The sequence below is a fragment of the Pteropus medius genome, unplaced genomic scaffold (assembly GCF_902729225.1).
Source record: "Pteropus medius unplaced genomic scaffold, Ma_sr-lr_union100, whole genome shotgun sequence".
Classification (NCBI taxonomy): domain Eukaryota; kingdom Metazoa; phylum Chordata; class Mammalia; order Chiroptera; family Pteropodidae; genus Pteropus; species Pteropus medius.
This window is the reverse complement of record NW_024349800.1, coordinates 38,237,742-38,260,779: the sequence shown is the minus strand read 5'-3', so window position 1 is coordinate 38,260,779 and position 23,038 is coordinate 38,237,742. Positions and strand designations below refer to the sequence as shown.

The window sequence follows — 23,038 nt, the reverse complement described above, 5'->3', positions numbered from 1 at the left end:
CCAACAACAATCTGAACTACAAGAGTAAGAGATTCAAAGGCATAACAACCAAATGCAAAGTGTGAACCTTGTTTCTAATTTGAACAAAACAAACGTAAAAAAGATATTTTCAAATAAGAGAAATTTATTTGTGTACTAAATATTATATGACAGCAAGGAATTATATATAGGATGTGCCAATGGTCTTATGGACGTGGAAGAAACTGTTCACATTTTTTAGAGTTGCTTACTGAAGTTTGTAAGAATAAAAATAACAAATGAAGGATGTACTTATAACACAATGAAAGGGATAGATGAAGTAAGTACATCAAAACTTTGAGAACTGTTAAATCTGGGGGGTACGCAAAGATGGTTCAGTATATTATTCTCTCTACTTTTATATATATCTGTGTACACCTATGTTTGAAATTTTAAATATATATGTTTATATATTTACATTTAAAATTTGTTTGAAAATTTTCATTATAAAAATAATCCTTCCACACTTTATTTACAAAGATTGAAGTTACTTCCCATCATTAGATTCATATCTTTTAAAATTTAAGATAAATGCCTTGTGTTTATGGAATAATTTCTCTAGTTTATTCCTAACATTGCCCACTTGGTATAACCCTCACACAGTTGTCCAAACAAAAACGGAAATCCAATTTCCTAAGAGCAGCTATTTACATATTTATGATACAATAATGGATTACTGCCTTCTTTTGCTCATTCTTCACTGTCTTTTACATATATTTGGGTTAATTTACTCCACAATGGCAGAGCAGGGAACAGAAAAAAAAATTAAAGTGAAAGTCATCATTTTGTGATCTACACATTCAAAAAAAAGGTTGGAGTCACAGAGGTAAAGTAAGTAAAAACTACTTGATCTAAGATTATATGTCGATTTCATTTACTTGTATTTTCTTCACCACCACAGGACCACTGGCAATGTAGGACTGGCTTGCAAATAATGAGGCAGTCTAAGGTAAAGTCTCCTGCAGGAATTCACTGTGTGAAGGAGAAGAGGAACCACTGGAGATGAGGGGCATTCTCCTTATTTTCCTGTCAAGTGCACTGAGATACCAGTACAACAAATACTAGTTCAGTAATGCTCCTGGACACTGTCAGTGAGTCTTTCCTAGGCCTCCCTGGGCTGGCCTTCCCAGAGGATCTAGCAAAACCAACCAATCTGAGAAGGCAGGCAGGTCTGGTATCAGAGCAGCCACCTCACCATACATCACCCTTTCTTCCCTGAACATACTATGGTCCTAACCTTTCTACTTCAATCTAACCCTTTGCTGACAGAAATCTGAGCTGCACTTTGAAGGATGTGTAGGCAAAATGGTGGAAGGCCCATGTATGTGAGGTCGAGGAAGTGGGAGATGAGAGGACTGAGGAAATAGCTTAAGTAAAGGCCCTAGAGGTAATTCCCCAATTTAGATTCTTGGTTATTATAACTATAAACAGTTAAACAGGCCAATTTATCTCCTTGAGTGTTGTATACTAAGACTAAATGCTCCTTGTTAAATTGGGAAATTTGAAAACAAAGGCCAGAAGAATGTTCAACAAGGTGAAGCCTGGCAAACTGCCTTCAGTAAAGCCCCTTCTGCTCACTGCCAAGAATCCAGGAACCTCAGGAGCTCTGGGAAATGCTCAAGGCACTAACTCCTGCCATCTCGTCCAGACGTTCTTGTTTTGCTCTGGAATTCCCCAGGATCATACCAGCTTTTCTGCAGAATATTTCAATGATCTGGTTTCCAATTAGGACTCTGCTGCTGGACCTTATTTCTCTGATTCCCTTGCTTCCCAGCTCTGCATCTCTCCCAGGCCAGTCCGGCCCCCACGGCCATACAAGGAGATTGGTCCAATAATACAACTCCCACCCTTTGTACTAAACTGACACATGCCATATTTTCAACAAAATCTACTTACAAGTTTTGTTTAAATTATCATAATAAAAATATATTTGCCAGCCACTAAAGAAAAAAATACATTTATTAAGTGCCCTTTATACATCAGATACAACATCAAGCTTTTCACACCTTATCTTACCTTTGCAACAAACAAATCTGTGAGAAGATATTATTTCTCCCAACTGAGAGATGAAAGAATATATCATAGTGATTAGGGGACAGATTATGGAGCCAAGTTATTTAGTTTAGAATCCTTGCTCTGTCACCTAACGGCTGTCTGATCCAAGATATTATAAAACTTCTCCATTTCTCACTTTCCTCTTCTATAAAATGAAAGTTGTTGGAAGGATTCAATGAGTTTATTCCTATAAAGCGTTTAATGAGTTCTTAATAGTTGTTTTCTAAAATTATTATCCATTTTTATGAGAAAAACAAGTATTAAAGAGTGTCAACTGAACTTCTGATAAAGATAGAAAAGTTGGTTTACATTTTGATAAGACATCCCCTCCATACACATACAATGCATATCAATAATAACCCAAATATACAAATAGAACCTCGAATCCAACTGAGCTCAAAAGTAAGATCATTATCATGGTAAAATAGAATAGAAACACAAAGCAGTGAGTGTGCCGATATCAAAGATCTGCAGGGTTACAGCTCTAGAAGAAGCAGTGATAGCCAGGAAGTCAGTTCTTGTGTGGTAACTCACCTTACTCCCAGGAAATGGGCGATTTCAGTAGCCTCCTCTCCCATGAAAGTTGACAAAAAGCTACTGCCAGAGCTGTTTGGGGCTGCAGCAGTACAAAGCCATAGGCCCAAGGAGACTGTGAACCAGGCTGACTACTAACTTGGTGACCGGATCTGTGATATCCCCAGTTATTATTGTAGATGGGAGACTCAAAATGCCACTATCCAATCTAGTTCCTTGATAAAGAGGAATGAGCCCAGAGAGACAAACAAACAATCTAAAAAGGCTCCCAATAATAGCCAGCAAATCAACATTCAAAACATAGAAATAAGTTTGATACAGAGAAAGACAATCTAAAAAATCAATAATTAGAACATAAATTCACTTCACATGAAACTTAATTTTATGGAGCAGTCTGACAAAGACCTTAAAATAACTTTGGAATACTCAAGAGATAAATGAAGTAATAACTTTTATTTAAAAAGAGCAAGAAATTATGAAAAACAGTCAGTACTGAAGTAAGAACAGGTATATGTGAAAATAAAGATATTGGAAATGTTGAAAACAAAAATGTACTTTAAAAAATAATAGACAAGATGAATTCTAGGGAATTAGTCACTTAGAAGATAGTTTTCTGAGAAATGTACCCAAAATAGAACACAGAAAGACAAAGATACAATACACACACACATATATACTGTGTGCATGTATATATTGTGTGTGTATGAAAGACAAAAACACAAAATATACATATTATGTAAGGAAGTCTGCTCTCAGAGACCCACAAGAAAAGAAATTCTAAAGGACATCCTTCAGCAAAGTTAAGTAAACCCAGAGCAGTCTCAAGGTACTCTCCACTAGACATCTCAAACTTAACATGCCCCAAACTAAACTCCTGATTTTCCTCCAAAAATCTACTCTACCCACAGTCTTCCCCATCCTAGTATATGAATAACACATCTTAGGCCAAAAATGTTGGAGTCATCTTTTCTCTCAAATACCAAATCCAATCTGTAAGTATATCCTGTCTGTTATACCTTCAAATACATCTAGATTCAGATCACTATTTACTATCTCTACCACTCTTCAAGACATCATTATCTCTTTCTTGAATTATGCTAATATTGTAACTTCCTAACTTGCCTTTCTGCTTTTCTCAAAACAGAAGTCAAAATAATCCTTTAAAAAGGCCAGATCATCATACTTCTCTGTTCAGAAACCTTCCAATGGTAAAAAGCAAAGTCCTACTATGTCTTATACTATCTGATCTTCATTGCCTCTCTGATTTATCTTCCACATCTCTTTCCCTTATTCACTCCACTCTAGTCACAAATGGTTTACTTGCTGTTCCTTAAATACTCCAAGCCCATGCCTCTCAACACTTTTGCACCTGGCCTGTCTGCCCGGAATGCTCTTCCTCCAGCTATCCAACTGCTTATTATAGTGTTCATTATACTTATCAATATATTCAAATCTTTCATGCTAATTTTTTAAATCAAGTAAAAAAAAAGAGAGAAAGAGAAGTGAATTAATTTGCCTAAGCTTATACAGCTAATAAATGACAGAAGGAGAATTAAAATGTAGATTGACACCAAAGCCCTTGGTTAATAGAAAGGCATTACTTCAAGGTGCCTGCCCTAAATGCTCAGTTATATGTTTGGCTTGATCTGGCTCATGGTAAACATATCAACTTTCTATTATTTGCTTCAGTGGATTTCAACCATTTACTACGAAAGAAAGATTTATTAAGTACTTAGTAGTTGCTTGGCACTATGCTGTGCCCTAGGAAGAAAGCAGTAGAATAAAAATTCCAAATTACACATAATTTAGAAAGCATGTTCATGTGGCTTGGGAATATATTACCAGAATATAGTGTTTTTAAGAAATAACCTTCCTAATCATGTTTTATTTATGTTACATTTTAGATTGATTTCAATCCCTGAATATGTACCATCGGGATGGAGTTAAAGTAGTTTTTATATAAACTGAGTGATTTGGATGGAAAGCCAGCTGGAGAATTGAAATATCCTATAGAAAATCTACTCAGTGGATGACCTACTTGTGACTGACTTGAGGTGAACTGTGTCACATTCATTCTAACTCTTGGACAACTGAAGATATATATTACTGTTGTTCAACTGTTTTCTCACATTAACTGAATGACTCACCGCTAGCCTAAAGGAAATACTTCACGTGCAAACACAAAGCAATTAATTTTACATTTTAAATGAAAGTACATTTAAAGCCAATATATGAAGCAAAATTCCCAGAAAACGATCAAGACTCAATTACTAGGAAACCAGTTACATGTAATCTCAACTAAGTAAAGGTACAGCCTCTGTCAATATCTTCATTTCCCAGATAATAATTTATTTACCAAGCCATTATCACTAAAGGCTTTTAGCACAAGAAGGCAGAAAATCTTTTCCCTCTCCCATAAACACAGACTTTCATTTTGTCAGGTTTAAGAGCAACTCCATATGAAAATTCATTCAAATAAATAAGTATTGGGTTGAGAAAAATATATATCAATAAATACAAAGCCATTTATATACTGATTGATTATAAACTTTTACCTTACCATGGTTCCTTATTTCTTTCCTTATTTTTTATTTGCTAATCATTAAAATAATTCTGAATAATGCAAAAAAAAAAATATTTATTATTGGAACGAAACCAGCATATGTCCCTAACCTTGATATAAAGTAAATAACATATGTTTACTCAAGCTCAAGACCATCATCTGAATGAAAACAGCTATAAACAATAATTTTAGAAATAACAAACTCTTAGTCTGGCTCTTCAGAATAACACAGTCAGATTCCTAAAACACCACATATCACATATCAGAGTAAATGATACACAGGCAACCAAGGGAGGAATAATTAGTACTGTTCTGATATACAGCACAAAGAGTTTTATTTCTTCATACAAATGAAAAAGGAAAATGAAAAACATGTACCTATCTACATTTAAAAAAATTAAAAAGAGTGAGGCTTTCAGGGAAAGTAGAAGAAAGATAATCTGAGAATTTTAGAATCACCTCCAAACCTCTACCATATTAATGTTGTTATGAGGAATTCCACTTTTCTTACCCAATCGAGTCCAAAGTTTTGCAAAGCAAAGCCTGAACTGCCTATAACATAAAAAACAAGTCCAACTATTTACTCTGAGTTGGAGTTGGGAGGCGGGGTGCTACACACTTATACTTGGAGCAGCATACCCTTTAGGGTTAGAAGAAAAAAATTACCCACAATGTTAAAAAAAAAAAGGTGTTTGTTTCACAAGCTACGTGCTTTAAATATTCATGCAGTAGCCTAAAATCATCTACTGATGATACTGAACAAACTGATCTAAGGTTCCAAGTACAGGTAGGAAAAGAGTCAGGATAGAAACAGCTTGGAGAGATACAGTACACTTTCTGAGAACAGAAACTTTATCTCCATTTATTTTACATATTCCTATAGTTTCTCATTTGTCCTATCCAGCCCTTTACTCCACTCTTTTGCAACTCCATAACACACAAACGTATTTTGTTGATAATCTTAAAGCTACTTATTAGGGTCCATACATATTAATGTTTACACAATACTCAAGATGTCTTTTATTTTTATATCCATTTGGAGACTCTCAGGAAAAAAAAATTTCCAGGGAGCACAAATTCCAAATTCCTCATCCTTGCTCATAGAGCTCCTCCTGTTTGGACAACCATATTCAACTTCATTTTGTAACATTTTGTTCTTTACACACGTCAAGGGCTTGTGCATTAGCTGATCCCATTGCTTGAAAAGCTCTTCCCTCAGAAAGCTGCTACTGCTTATAAGTCAAGCATTGGCTTACTTTAGTGTAAGAGGAAAGAGAGACTTTTCCTTACCACCAAACTCCATCATATCAACATACATATTGCCATCTGATAGTTTATTATTTTCTAGACATTCTTTAACATATAAACTCCCATGAGATCAGGAACACACTCTGTCCTATCCACTTCTCTATTCCCAGTACCTGAAACAGGGCCTGGCACCCAATAGGGGGCTCAATAGATATCGGTTGAAGAAATAAATGACCTGTAACTTACTAACTCCATTAAGCGAGCCTTTCAAAAGAAACCAGGTTGATAAAAAAAAGGGGGTATAGTAACTGGAAAAGAAAGTATAAACAAAAATGCTTTCCAAAGAAATGACAAGAGAGACATCAGGTGATTCAGCTCCTTAGCTTCCTTAAACAGGAATAAACACATTCAAAATCTCCACACACCAAGGTTAAAGCACTCATAAGATATTTACTACTAAAATTCCCAAGTACCTTATCAAAATCAACTTTCTTAGCTTAAATGCTACCCCAAGAGATAATTTTTTTCCCCAAGATTCAAGAACAAAACCAAGTAAAAGGTTCAAAACCCAGTATTAAAGCTCAGGTTTGTGTAAAGTATTATTTAACTGAAGTTTGTACAGTTGTGAATATAGGGTAGAAACTGTGATTCAAATGACCAGTGTTTCTGAGTTTTAATACAGCATTTAATCTAAAGCTATAACCTTTTCCCTTCTCTCTTAAGGCTCGTTGGGAGATCTCCTCCAAGCTGGTGGCTTCAACTATTTCCTTGTATGGCTGACTCTCAAATACATACCTCTAGCCAGAGTAACTCACTGACCCTGTCTGCCTGAGACAGAAGGGTTTCCCAGAATGCTGGATTTCCAGTGTTTGAAAACTGGAGGAGTCCGAGGCTGCCTTGTCTCCAACAATTACCTCTCTCCCAATCTCCTGACCTGCATTTCTGACTGTCTGCTATCTCCCTGAGCAGCCTCCCAACACTACCTCAAACTCAATATGTTTAAAGTATTATCCTGCCTCCCATCAGTCCCTTCATCTTGCCTTGCTTTTTGTTGTTGTTGTTAATGGCATTAATTATTCTTCCCACCACCTGGGACAGACAGCTTTAATAAACAGAACTTTTTCTTGGTCTTTCATTTCTGCTTTGTAAATTATCTAATTTATTTCTCTAACCCCCCAAATTAAAATACTAGACCAGAAGTTCCTTTAAGAACAAGAACCATGTTTTACCAATATTTTATACTCAATAGCGCCATCACAAATTCCTACATAAAGCAGGTGATAATAAACTTTTGTTAAACTGCTAATCTGTGAAGCAGTATGAAGTTCCAAAAAAACTAGATTCTAGTGTTGGCTCTGTCACCAACTAAATCACTTTATTTCTCAGTGCCTAAGAATGAAAATAAACACTTATTTAAATGCTTGGAAATTCAATGAGATGTTATTATCTGGGTTACTGTTATAAACAGAGAAAGCAATGATCCTAAATTCTTTAAGTACCCAAAACTCCTGATGAGAATGTCCCCAAAACACCTCATGCATGGCCCCACACTAGCTTTAGCCCCTTGTTCAGGTCTTCATATGACTCTCTTAGGTCCACGGAGTTAAAGTTTCCAATATGGACCCTAATACCCGTCTCTTGGTTCACAGCAACTCTGGCCTACCACATCACACTCTCAATGGCCAAACAGGACATTTCTACCACTACCTCTTGCACACTGTAGATATTCAAGAAATCTTACTGAATGATTAAATAAAGACCAGTTAGTTGTTGGTGACAACAGCTGCATATTCCCTGTGCCTTCAGTTAGGCTAATAATTGTAAAACCAGGTATAGAAAAGAAGGGCTAGAACTTTAGGCTTCATAGTGGTGACGTTACTGTGCCTATAAAAACAGGATAGCCTAATCTAGAGTTCTTACTAGTCAATGAACTGTCTGTTTACTCCCCAGCAAGGAAAGATTACTTTATAAGGAAGTGATTTCAAAACTCCAGAGGTGCGGGTATTTATGATAATGAAGGAATTGAAAAGTAAAAATGGGATCACACAAGGCTCCTAAGAACAATGTGACAAAATCTAGTTGTCTATTTTGGTTTCTCATCACACAAATCAGGGGTCAACAAGGAAAAGGGAAAGGTTCCAGACTATGGCAATACTTGGTTCTTTGTGCCAGCTCTATGCAGTCACCAACCACAGCCCTGGGGAATTCCAATCCTGCTTTTGTTAGCAAGTGCCTCTACTCTGAAAGAGCAGACATCCTCTTTGTCTGAAGGCTCTTTTGTTTCCTTTCACTCCCATGTCATATTAATACAAAATAAACAGTGTCTCCAGTCTCTGAGTACATCATAAAAACTGTAACTCTTACAAGGGATTCAAGGTTCTTCATAAACAGCTCTCACTAAATGTTATTAATCCACAAAATATTCCTAAGAGGTCAGTTTACCAGTTCTAAAGAAAGTTTATTAAAAATGTATCCAACTTCTCTCAATCTTTCATACCCCAAAATCCCCAGACTTTCCCAATCAGAAACTAGAAAGCAGCACTGCATAATGAGCAGAATGCTGAGCTGAGAGTAGCCTTCTAAAGTGAACTCTTTATTTTGTCAAAGGACACAGCAGCCCAGAGAAGCTAAATGTCTTTCTTAGTGTCAAAAAAGTTGGTAGATGGTACTCAGCTCTAATTCTTACCTCAATATTCTTTCCTCTACACTCCAAGGGAGGTGGTGGTTAAGGGTGGGGGTGTGGGAGAAACCAGACCACTCTGATTTTCCTGTTTGTCACAGTCAAGAAGTAGTAGAAATTATTAAAAAAAAAAGGCTGATCAAAAAGAGGCAGGGAGTTTTCTTGGTCCCCCTTTCTTTCCCCCATGCTAAGTGCTATGGCTTGAGTCTCTACTAAAAGTAACAGAAATGAACAGGCCAGGCCATTGCCATTGCTGGTGTTTGGGCCTTTTGTGTTGTTTTGAGCAGATCACTGGAGCAAATTATTGTTCCATAAAAAGATTAGTTCAATTTCTATCTACAAGGCTATCTCTCTTATTGTGGATAAGTATTCCAAGATAAGCATGAAACCCTCACACTGAAATCAAATTACATGCTGTATACTCAACTAATTGGTCATTAGACTATTTTGTGCCAATAAATCAGGTTCCCTGACTACAAAGTGGCTTTCCAATGGCTTCATCCATCCACCTAAGTATGGTAATACACAGCTATTATTTGTAGAGTTCTGATTAGTTATATTAGTTATATAACTAAGAAATGTTACGTTGATTTCCTCAAACTCATTCTATATGGTTATTTTTCTTAGAGATTTTTCCAACCTTCAGTTATTTTATAAGCTAAATTCTACACTCCATTCATTCTTTGGTCAAATATTATTTTTATTATTTCAAGTTCATGTTTATTATTTCAATTAAACTGAACAGTGACATATGCGCAGGAATGCTGTGTACATGTGCATGCACGTTTTAAAAAGAGAACATAACCCTGAAGCACGGAGAAAAATGATTTGCCCAAATGAGGTCCACTAAGAAAACTACATATCAACAGAAGCCATCTTAACCTCCCTCATCATCAAACAATGTTGAGGTTTACTGCAGGCTAAAACATCAAGAGCTATTTAGAAGCCCCAGCTACAAGCGCAGGCAATAATGACGACAACCAAATCTAAATTGAATTACCAATCAGAAGGCCATGAGGGTAAAGGCAAACTACGGTAGATTAAAAGAGGTTAGAAGGATATAGCAGGTTCTTTTAATATTTAATATAACCATGCCCTGAGATCAAGAAGAAAAAAATTAATATTACAAACTCTGGGATTTTACTAACGAGGCTATGATAGAGATTAGTCACTGAAAACAAGATTCCTCTGTTATTGTGTCTAAATGACTCTGTATTATTGTGAGAACTTTAAAAACAAGTATACAAAGTTCCAGAAAGAAGTAATATCTGACTCAACTAAATAGTGGGTTTAAAAATACAAATCCAGGGGTCACAAACTAAAGACACACAGATTTAGAATTTAAACATTAAGACATCCTAATTTTCCCTAAATCCTTTTAATCCACTATAGAAATGGAAAATTTAAAGGATTTTCTCCATCTAAAAAGAATTAATATGGCCTCTCAGGGCGGATCATTATGTAGTTATTCTTTAATTATTAATATTTCAAATAAAATTCACAGGACCCTCAGAAATAAAGTATCTTAGACATTTGCCAAAAGAGATGAAAATAAATGTTTAGACAAGATTGTATATTCTTTCCATTAGAGCTGAATGACTTTTTCCCAAATCTCATACATTACATTCTATATTTATTTCTTGCTCAATTGCATATTCTTTTCAGAGATTTGTTCTTTCATTCTCTAGTTAAGGTAGAGGCAATTATTTTTTCATTATATTTCAATTGTTCAGAAGAAGTTTTCTACTGAATTTGAATTATAGTAGCTATAATTAACTGATGAAGGCTTAAATACATATTTAAATTACTTCTGTCCACCATAATTGTTGATGTCCATGAGTTAACACTAGCCTTTTATGACAAAAACTGCTAAACATGAGCAGTTCATTTTTTCAGGCCAATAATGTGAAAATGATTATTGCAATAAGTACTTGTAGATTAATCTATATTTCAATAAGCAGAGCAATTCAAATATACCACGAGTAAGACAACATCAAGTACTTAGGAACCTCCCTTCTAGATTTAGAATTGTAGTCCGCAATTTGCCCCCTTATAGTTAAGCTTTTATTTTACGGTTGGACAAATGAACACTAGATTCCCCAGCTTAATTTAGGATTCTGTTCATTTTCATCGGAGAAACAACTTAAAATACTAAGGCCAGAGACAGAAAACAAGCAAGTATGAATGTCATTAAAAATTTGAATTTAGATTTATGACTTTAATGCACTTAACCACTCTAATCAAATGCTTAGGCAGGTAATTATGTTTTTTAAAGAGGTTATGAATACTTCATCAAATTCTGAATAGAAAGCACCATATAAGAAAATCAGATTCTAGAAAATTAATTCTACTTATTGTTATGTGTGTGTATATAACTGTTGCTTTCAAAAGAATTCCTAGAAAAAAGAACAGTTTCCCATTCCTATTTATTCTTAGATGATTGTTTAATAGTGAATAGTTTAATTAGTTCAATAATGAATTGTTTAATAGATTGTTTAATAGTGAAGTCTGTTTACATATGAAGACATTTTGAATAATCCTATTAAAAACCAATTCAAACAATGTGGTTCATGTTTAACTCTTCAGTTATTTATCTCTTTAAGTGATCCCTTCCTTAACACAGCTATAGTTCAAGAGGTAGCCAACAGTTGGCCTCCATTTCAGTGGATTTTCACGAACAACCAGATTTCTTTTTGCAAACTTTTTAAATGTTATGTGCCTAAATAACTTTTTCATAACTTAAGTTTATAAAAAGCTTTCAAAAGGAACAAAAGACACACATTTTCTTTTAAAAATAAAAGCTAAACAAAAAGAAGCCACACGCATTGTAAAGATACTCTCTGCAAAATGTTCTGTTCAGCAGACCTGAAATGTCTCCAAAGGGATCAAGAACCACTTGGTTTGGAAGCAACAGCTGAGAACTCACAACAGGTTGGTTAAAAGCCAGCAGTAAAGGCCATGAGGAGATCTTCAGAGAAGATCAGGCATGGCTGAGACACCAGGCCCTGGGCCTTGCCCGGTCTCCCCATTCCATTTACTTGGAATGCTTTCAACAGTACCTTTCAACCACACAGTGCAGCTGCTCAAAAGCATCTATTGTTAGTCCTCTGTTCTCTTCTTTTATGCTCTCCCCTAAAGACTGCAGTCCTACTTACTATAATGTTTATGGCAGCAACTCATAAATCTACATTGCTGTTTCTGTTACACCACCCAAAATATCCCTTATCTCTAAGTTCTGACATAAATATTTCTACCAAGATATAACATCATTATCTCGCACTCAACACATACAAGACAAATTTATTCATCTTTATTAAACTTATTCCCTCCTTCAATTTCCTTGCCTTTGATGGTATCAATCCCATTTTTCTGGTCACCAAGGATTAAATCACAGGAACAATCATGGACTCTCTGGTGACCTCTATCACTCACATTCAGTGGGTTCATGTATCTGACTGAATTTTTCAAAGACATTCACCACAATATCTCCCATCCCACATGCACTTCTACAATATGATCTTGCCACGTTGTCATCAAATAGTGAAATCTAATTCTTCTCCCCTTGAATAGGAATTGGACTTAATACTCACTTATTACCAAAAGAATGTGACTAAAGTAGTGCCACAAGACTTCCAAAACTAGGTCAGAACAGATCATGCAACTTCTGCTTGGTTCTCTAGGAATACTCTCTCTGGGGAATGCAAGCTGCCCTATAAGAATTTCAGCTACCCTAAGACTGCCACGCTGAGAGGCCACACGTGGTCCCAACTAGGCCCAGTCTTCTGACTATCCTAGCAAGGAGCCATAAATGTGAATAAAGCTGTCTTGGACCTTCCTGAACAGCTCATCTTCCAACTGAATGCCATCAACTAAACTCAGTAAATACCTTAAAGAGAAGAATCACCTAGTTGAGCGTTATTTATTTCTTGACACATAAAATCCCAAAATATAAAATACGTCCACAGCTTTTCTTCTAAGCATTCAATACATCATGTGTACAACTATTACTATGTGGGGTGAATGTTCATTGAGATACCACTTCTTTCCCATCTGTCCCAGAGCCATCATCACAGAGGAAGCTTCCGTCACCTCAAATCTAGATCATTATAACAGATTCTAGGTTGTCCTTACTACAAGCGTCATTATCATCTATCTAACCTAACATTTCCAAACAAAACTGCTTTTACACACAGACACCTCACAATGTTTTACATTTTTAGAATTCTTTACGATGCAAAATTGCCTTCATAAATATTTATTTTTCTTGATCCATACAACAAAACCCAGAGAGATCTGTAAAGAAAGCAAATATTCTTTTCCTTACTATAGAGATGAAGAGATCAGAGGCTGAGATTAACTTTCGTACAACTTCATTGCCAGCAAATGGAATGGATATAAATAGAAGAGTCTCTGTCTTACACTACTACTGTTTCTCTATTCTTCAATGCCTCCCTTCCTTCCTATTATCTATTTCAGATTAAAAATATACAGTGCCTCTCTTCATCTCTACTACAGCAAATCTCCTCTCTAGGTATCCATAATTTGGCCTCAATCTATCCAGTTATATGGTATTGTCTAGTAAACTCCACCACCACCACCAATACCACCACCACAATAAAGCCAATTTATTTATTCACCTAACAATGTCATGCTGATTCTAGCCTCTGAATTTTTGCTCACAAAGTTTCCTCCTTTCTCCATCTACTTAAACCTTACTCATGCATTAGCACAAATTCTACCTCCTCCATTAAGCACTACCAACCTATCCCTATTGCTTTCTTTCTCTGATATTCCTATAGCATTTGTAAATTTCACCTAAATATTGCAAATTATATTAAATTGTTTATCTTGTTCAAATGTGTTAGTCTCACTTTCCAGGCTGATATTCAGCTAACACACATCTGTACATACAGTAATGTTGGATGTTTAGAGCTAAAGTCTGCTCTGAGCAGTCAGTGCCCATGACATACCATTTGTTAAATATTTTGAATTTCATCCCTGCCTATTTTCCAAGCTAAACCATAAGCTCTTTGAGAACAAGAACCTTGTCTTATAAAGAAGTATTATATCCTCCAAACCAAGCACAGTACTAAGCACACAACTAGTGTTCAATATATATTTATTAACAGATTTGAAGGGAGTGCAATGATTTGTGTTATGAGAAAAAAATATTCTTAAATTATATCTACATTGGAAAGGAAGTTGAAAAGATAAAATATTTTTGAGATCAGTAGTTTAACATTAGAAACATTTTTTTAATGTATCAGTTAAAGATATTCTGTGCAGCCCATAACTGTCAAAATGTTTTATAAATGTTTTGCCCAGGAGTGTGAAAAAAATGCTTCAAAAATATTCAAGGAGTAGATGTCTTAACAGCCCAAAATAAAATGTTTGCTGAGGCTACAAGGCTGGCAGGACTCTGCTTCATTTCAAAAAGTTTCCAGGCATTGGAAATGTTTTCCTGGAAAATACTACCTTGTATTTGGAGAACACTTGCCATGAACACTTAGTCATTAAGTAATTTAAGGTTTCCTCAGAAGCTCTTTGGAGGAAATCTAGTATATGAATGAATGAAATGATCAGCACCTATAATGTAAAAATAATACATTTGGCTAAATATATGAATCTACCTAAGTATTTTTCCAAAGGGAAAAAAAATCTTTTTAGTCTACTTACCATTCTTTTAAAATTTTCTATAAGATAAAATTAAAAAAAAAAAAACCCCATAAAATCCTTAAGTATTCGTCTATAATATATACAAATCCAAAAAACCGGAGGGCTTATTTTATTCCAATTGCCAAATAATTTTCAAACAGACAAAATAGTCATTTCATTCAAAGAAAAGAAATGGTAACTTCAAAGCTATTTTTAGCAAAATCTTTGAGTTTGCTTCAAATCACCTTTCAATGAAAGAGCAACTTAGTTTGGACATTTTACTCAATCGTCTGCAGTAAATTATACAATGAAACCTAAGAAAATAATTTCTTGTAAGAGTTCTAAAGCCAACTAAGTCTTATTCTTTTAAACATCAAAAGATACAACTAAATTCTACTTCATGCACACGGTTGGTACATTTAGTCTTTTAAAAATGTACACAAAAGAATTGTTTATTTTGCTTTACCTGTTTAGTATTTCAGTGAGTTTCACAAAGCCAGTGTAAGCTAGTTCAAATGCTCCTCTGTGCCTGGACTGTAAAAGGTGTTTTTTAAAGTGAGCTCCTATTTCTTTTACCTTTAAAACAAACAAAAAAAATAAATGTTCAATTTATGTTTACATTTACAGGTATATTTATATCAGTAACATTTAGAATTCAGGTCTAGATGTCCATCCATAGCACTTACTATGTGATAGGTAGTATTTTAAGCATTTTAATATCATTTAACTCAATAAGTCGATGAAATAAGTACTCATTACCTCTACTTTACAATGGGGAAAATGAGGTCCAGAAAGGCCAAGTAAATTATCCAAAGTCACACAGCAAATAAGTGGTAGAAGTAGTTAATAAACTTAGGCAGTCTGGCTCCAGAGTTGGCAGTCTTTAGCTGCTACATTAGAACTGCATCCCAGTGTCTGGTTCACAAACCTGGGTTCTCTTTGTTAGCATATATTATTCAATACCAACAAATCACACAAGGTGACAACCCTCACACACCAAGGCCTAGGTGAAATAACTACCTTTTATTCCCTTAAAAAATGTTATTCTATTGTGGTTAAAATATACATAATAAAAGTTACTATTTTAACCATCTTTAAGGTATAGTCAATGGCATTTGGTATACTCACACTGTTATACAACCATCACCACCATCCATCTGAGGAACTTTTTCATTTTCCCAAAATGAAACTCCAACCATTAAACAATTCCCAATAATTATCTTTCAGAGATATACAAATGTTAATGGCAAGATTTAGTGCAAAGGGCCTCCTGAAAATTGACAGGCATCACGTTGAGTCAGAACCATGGAATTTTCCAAAATGCTACCCAATCACTTTCCTATATATTGTCTTTCTACATGCAAGGTTAAACAAATAACAAATATGACTATTCTAAAGAAGACATGACTGATAATTAGTTGTTGATGAGGTTTTGTACAGAATTAACCACTGAATTGATTGGACTTATTGTACTTCTATACAGCAGAAATTTGGTGGCTTTTGGCTTTAGAAAAATCTAGAAATTTTATAAAACTCAGGACCAAAGCTATAATTGGCTATCTCTTGACCCAGATCTCCCCAGCAGATTACAATACAGTGAAAAAGCAAGCCGACCCAAGATAGTTCAGATATTCTTACCTAGAAACACCTTCTACCTCAGCACAGTGACTAGATAAGTGTTCTGAACACATTAGAGATGATAAATAGTCAAGGAGTAGTTAAACAGGTGACCATGGGCAAGTATCTCAGTTTCTTAATCAATAAACTGAGGATAACAGCAGTACTGCATCATGGGTCGTGTATTAAAATGAGTTAATATATAAAAACACAGAACAGGCCCATAACCTATTAACCAATTCAGTTCAATATGAGCTGTCTGGGTTTCCAAATGGGAGAAAAATAAAGACATACTCCATATTCAAAATATATCTGATTGTAAAGACAATGAGTGATATCCAAAGAAAGAATCAGATACAAAACCAACAAAGAACTAGAAAAGCAGCATATAATAAAATTTTTAAAAACCGAACACCTCAATATCTCAAAGAGTGATATACCATGTTCCTCAGCTAAAGTTTTCACGTTAAGATCTGAAGATAGTCCTAATTTTTAATATTTTTTAAAGGCTACATACTATTAGCTATCGAAAAGCGACACGATAAGCCTTATCACTTTATCTTCAATATGGTAATTTCAGAGTATATTTTGAACAGATTAACAAGCCTTAAATCTGAATTTAACCACCAAGATAGATCTGAAGCTCAATAATCCTAGAAAACAGGTACAAGCAAAACACCAGTTAACTAATTTGTTGTCTGTTACATGTCACACCTCTAAGTATCTATAATTTACCAGCAGATTATTTAGGGGAGCTAAATGGCTCATCTAGAGCATAAAACCCACAAAAGACAAATGTAAAAACATTTTTTATTTGTCCTTTATCTATACAATAGAGAGAAACATAGTAAAAAAAATCAAGGCTAATTCCACTCATTAAAATTAGATAAAGCCCAAGAAGTTTTAAGTATAGGTGGGACATTTCTATAAAGAGCATTGTGCAGTGGTTAAGATCTGAGACTCTGGAGCTAAGAGGGCTAAGTTCAGGAACCATGCTTGGCCTCATTCTTCATACAAGATAATCAAGCAACATAGATCCCTCATCTGGAAAATGAGGATTACACATATAAGCATTTGGCACAGAGTAGTAAACAATAAATGTCCATTTTTGTTTTTATTTGGTATCATCAAGTAGTAAGACTTAATCCTAAACCTTAACTTAAAGTTTGACTTTAGGGTACAAACACTTCTTATAACCCTAGGAATGTCAATAGTTAGGATTTTCTAATTCTACTTTAGTTAAATAAAACATTTTATAAAATTTTACGGTTCAGTGAGATAATTAATGTTTTAAGTGGTATATTCTCTACTATAGTGATTTCTTACTAACACTTAGGAATTCTTCAAAGCCTAAACATTGTTCTCCTACATAATAACAACAAAGATAATGGTTTTATGGTATTCAGACATCTTCTTACTAGAATGTTTATTCTTTGCTTTCTAACAAATTCTTAACCATGTGACATTTTAACTGTTGTCCTTTAGGCTGACTTTTCAAAAAGATTTTCTCAGGCCAAAATTCTAACTTGACTGATCCAAAGTAAAATGAAAAAATTATACTAAATCATAATGTAAAGTACATTTATTTTCAATAAACTATATCTGGAAGAAAAAAAAGAATTTCTCTTGTATCCTCTATTATATTTCTAAGCCCTTTGAGGTCCAAGAACCACATATTATATTTATGTTCCCACAATACCCTTATACTAAGAGTGTCAATAAACGGGTGACTAAATGATGTTCTTAATTTTATTTCACAGCTTAAAAATGGTAAACTGCATTCAGTACAATTCAATGAATCATTATTCATAACTTCTAAAAAATAAACCTTGGTAAAGAAAATACAAAAGGTAATTTCTTTAAGACTTATGAATGCTAGTAAACACAAATGCCATTTTGTCATCCATTACAGAAAATTTAAAGCAGAACAAAAGACACTGAGGGAATATATAAACCCAGTTAGACATGTTCATCATGAAAATTACAACGGAATCTCAAGTAGGAGTTTAAAAAAGTACCTAATTTCTAATAGCTGAAAATTATTTTTATTCAGGTGATTTCTTTGACAATAATTACTAGGAAGGGGAAAGCAGTTTGAAGATCTACCCCAAACCTTCTTTTTAGGAATATTAGGGGAAATATATAAATATAGGGATTGATACTTCAGGGAGAGGAAGTTGTTTTAAAAAATCAGTAGGCACTAGGTATCTGATATCCCATGGATTAAGGACCAACAAAATGTATCAAGCAAAAGCTCTACTTCGGCAAAATATCCAGCTTGAAACCTAGACACGCATCAGTCAGGAAGCCGTGAGATAAGGTTGCACATACCGTTCACTCTTTAAGGCTCTCAACTTACATCCCTCAAAGCTGGTTTTATCTCTGCCTCTTGTACAGGGACATTATGAAAGAACCTTTCATTATGTGATTACCTTGCAGGAGGAGAGTCAGACACGCCTCTGAAAGAACACATTTTCCTCTTGGTGAAGCAGCGGAGGACACACAGCTTCACAAGAAATGATTTAGGGAAATGAATTATTTGCTAAAAAGTTCAGTAGCAAGTGCCTTACTGCCCTATTGCTTGCAAAAATTTGGTTGGGTATGAGAAATAAGACAAGTTAAATTTAAAGAAATATTAAATGAGCAGTTCAGAACAAAGACAGCACTGTGCCATGTCAGAACACAGACTAGAAAGAAGAACTGGGTTCCTGTCCCAGAGCTGCCACAAACCAGCTTTGTGATCTTAGGCAAACCAGGTAACATCCAAGGGCTTCAGTTTCCCCTTGTATAAGGGAGCTGGATAATATCATCTCTGTGATCCTTCCAGCTCTAATAGTTTGTGAATACAGCACTGAATACTTGGAATTATAAATGAGAACCAATTTTTTTCATACAGTAACAAAAATCCCCAAATTGTAATCTCACTACCTGCTGGCCTATTATAAACCACACTCGTGTAAGCAGCATTTAAGTGACACCCCTTTAACAAAAGGCCGTATAATCAGGACAGGCTTAAAGGACCTGGGCTACAAAAGAAATCCTCCCTGTCATCTACATTCAAGACATGAAATTTCAAATTATAACAGAATTACACTATGTTTTCAAGAGTGAAGGGTGAGTGGAGGGTAAGAGAAGCATAAAGCTAAACATCGGTATTTTAGGGTATATGGAACAGCCTTCTTCATCTATTGAGAGAAAAGCAGATCACAGTCACAGTTGTTCTTGAGAATAATAAATCCAAGTTCTACATTCTCTCCCACGAAGGGTAGCATTCTGCCTTTAAGTCACTTCACTGCCTCTGCTCTACAGATTTGTTATGATCACCTTCACCTCATGTGTTAACTTCTAAGTTCTTAATTCTTGTTCTAGGTGCACAGAAGACCTAGTGCTGCCAGGACAACTAGGCCCTTGGAAAGAAGGTGAACCTTAGGCATGGCCCAGCCATGCCAATGAAAATGACATTCTTCTCTGTTATTTATATTTTTTAACCCTTAAAAGTTAGAAGTACATGGAGTATTTTTAATTTAAAGGAATTTCACGGAGCAAAATTTTATGTTTAAAAGCGGGACGCCTCTAGTATATAAACAACACTAATTTCTTGATGACTTTGGGTTTTTATTGACTAAACACTCCTAAACTGAGGCATTTCTTTAAAGCCAGCATGATTAAGAATAAAAGTTTTCCACAGAAAGCAGGGTTTCAATGTCAGAAACAGTGCTATCACATATACTCCTTCGTTAAGTGGTTTATTTCTTCTCAAACCCATGTATGTGATGTCACCATGTGACTAGTGACATGGAAAAATGACTGCACCTCTAGAATAGAAACTAATATTTTACAGAAAAACAGGATGCCATTTCTTATTCAAGAAAACAGTCATTATGGTTCTTTGGTTTAGAAGAACTCACTTTGTTACTGTTGCCATTGCTCTTTCACAAACATCTCCTTCATTTTATATTAATTCCCATTATTAACATGGTATCCCACATAAATTCATAAGATTTGGGTGCCATGTAAAAGGTGTCAAGGCAAAATAATTTTCATAGGAAGCTTTCAGGTCTTTCTTAGTTACAGTAAAAGCAAAATATGTTTCACTTACTTTTTTAAAAAAACACTATCCAACAAACTCAAAAACAGTAGATGTTTCAATTTGTCCTTGAAAAGTTGAGAAATTAAGGGACTCTAACGCATGTTTACTGCTTAGTTAGATGGTGAACATCAGTGAAGCAACCATTAATCATAGCTGGATTCCTCAGGAAAGATGTTGGCATTGGCACTACAGTAGTCACTAGCAATGACTACAAGTAACTCTAAGACACTAACGCCTATTTGATTTGGAAGAGAATAAGGAACATAATGATGCTGGCAGAGTACTGTTCCCTTTTGCCATTCTCCATCTCCGGGCCTTGCAACATCACAAGCTCAGCTGTTAACCAGATGCAAGCACATGAGCCACAGAGAGTGTGAGAATAAAAATATTAGCATTATTTCCATGGAACTAGTCACATGGTTATTATAGAAATAATCATCATTAGCATACTACAATGTTTGTTTTGTTCTTAAATGTTATAAAACCCTCAGGGAAAAATTATCTTTATTTGAAAAAGGTTAAAAATGAAAGTTCATGTTATATATCTTTGCTGGAAAATGGTGGGAAATGGATTTGTTGAAACCATATGGAGAGGAAAAGAGAATCAATTAAAAACAGAAATCTAATAAATCTAAAATATTTCCAAATGAAATGCTTGTGGTAAGCTAATTTCTTGTAAACACTGCATTCAAGTCACTTGAACAGTCCCAGATGGTGAACTAACTCTGTGGTCTTAAAATAAAAGTCAGCCAACAAACCAAAGTGACTACAACTTTATTATCAATGCAGTGAGAAACAAGAGATCCATAATCAACCAATATATTACTTTTTTTCTTTGCAAAATTTAAGAGGTTTGTGGAGTTTTACTAAAGACAATTTCATTAAAATTTAAGATTTAAATTTATATGTGTTAATTAGAATTAAAATTAAGTTAAAAGTGAGTTAAAATCTACACTTATTTATATAACTTAGAAATATAAAAATGTTTCTAAAAATGTCATAGTTTTGAAATGTATTGCAAGGTCTAATTCCTAAACTACCATATACTTCCTTCAGTTGACATCTATATGATTTTATTCAAGAAACACTCAAAACTTTTTTTTTTAAGTTGAGTTATAAATAAAAGTTTGTGATCTGTGCTTTGACCAGAAATTACACCAGGTGAAATAAACATCTACCCTACCTGCTCCACCGTCAATAATCCATCAGGAGATTCTGGCACAGACTGCATTGGTAGAAGCTGGCACAGTGTGCCTAAAAGTAAAGCAACTTCCTTCATACTTCTCCAACAGCATACCAGCACCATCTGAGCAGTTACATCACATGTTTTTCCTTCTTTACCTTAAAAAAAAAAATCTATTGCAACACTTGATTGCTCACATCCCAGGTTTCTTAGAACAAGCTTATTCATAATTTCCCCAAGAATAATCTGCTTGAACAAACCAATTTGTCATAAGTTATATTTACAAAGGAGAAAATAACATTTGTTGAGCATGTGCTACGAGTAGGAATCATGTTAAGTATTTTTCAAATATACTATTTTCAAAATAAGTTTAAAAATAAAACACAATATTGTTTCAAAAGTTAAGTCTAACCTTTCGAAATCAATTAAATAAACTCTCTCTGATACTCAGTCATCCATAAAATACGACTATAACAAATATACTTCATTATTTATTTTGGTGAGGGTAGCTGTTATATCAGTAAAGGAGTAGGACAGGATATTTAAAGTCAAAGGAAAATATAAATTATCTTTCAAAATATATTTAAATTCCATGTCCAATAAGCTATAATTATCCTTACTTTTTTTCTAGTTTTAGAAATATTTTAGTACTGACATTAAAAAAATCCAAGACAAATTTTTAAATTTAAAAGGTAAGCAAACAAAATAATATTTATAATGTAATCTTACTTGTGTTTTTTAAAAGCCCACTAAACTAAAAAGATAAATGTACATACACATAAATACATAGAACAGGTCTAAAAAGATATACACTCAAAGGGAAGAAGTAAGATTGGGGAGGAAATGAAGTAGGACTTTAATTTTTTAATTCATATTTACCTCTGTATTATTTAAAACTAGTATAATAAGCATATATTTATGTTATTTTGTGTAATTAGAAAAGTTTTTACAAGACAATATCCCCATCTAGTGGACAATGCAGAATATGTAATCAATTGCTAAGATACTGTTTCTGATGACTTTTTGTAGCATTCTACAAAATTACAAAATAACAAATACTTGGAAAATAAGCAGTAAGAACTTGAATTCTAGAGGCTTGGTACAACAGAGAGGCTCACATTTTTCTGAATAATAAGGTCTGTTTCCTTCAAAAGGCTGCTTGACTGACTATAAGGATTCTGACCGCAGACAACAATGAACCATACTGCTGGGAGAAGTCGACTGCTGCCCAGACCAAAGTTTACCGTGAATCACTGCTCTTACATCACCTGGCTGTCAAGACAGCTTTTAGTACTCAAAGGCTTTTTGTTGTAGCACCTTATGTACTGCATTGGGGCACAACATTTTCTGATAAAAGTCTTATAAATTCATTCCCCAAAATAAATCATTTATAAA

The 23,038-nt window shown here is 34.5% G+C and overlaps 1 protein-coding gene across 2 annotated transcripts in view; it reads right to left on the bottom strand.

Moving 5' to 3' along the window:
* The window catches only part of THADA (THADA armadillo repeat containing), a 279,803-nt gene that overhangs the window by 225,301 nt on the left and 31,464 nt on the right, over positions 1 to 23,038 (bottom strand). For both annotated transcript variants that reach the window (XM_039887287.1, XM_039887288.1), the window contains exons 17-18: positions 21,644 to 21,801; positions 15,220 to 15,329 (exon numbers count right to left, since the gene is read on the bottom strand). In XM_039887287.1, coding sequence (XP_039743221.1) covers positions 15,220 to 15,329; positions 21,644 to 21,801 — 268 coding nt within the window. The remainder of the gene's footprint in view (positions 1 to 15,219; positions 15,330 to 21,643; positions 21,802 to 23,038) is intronic.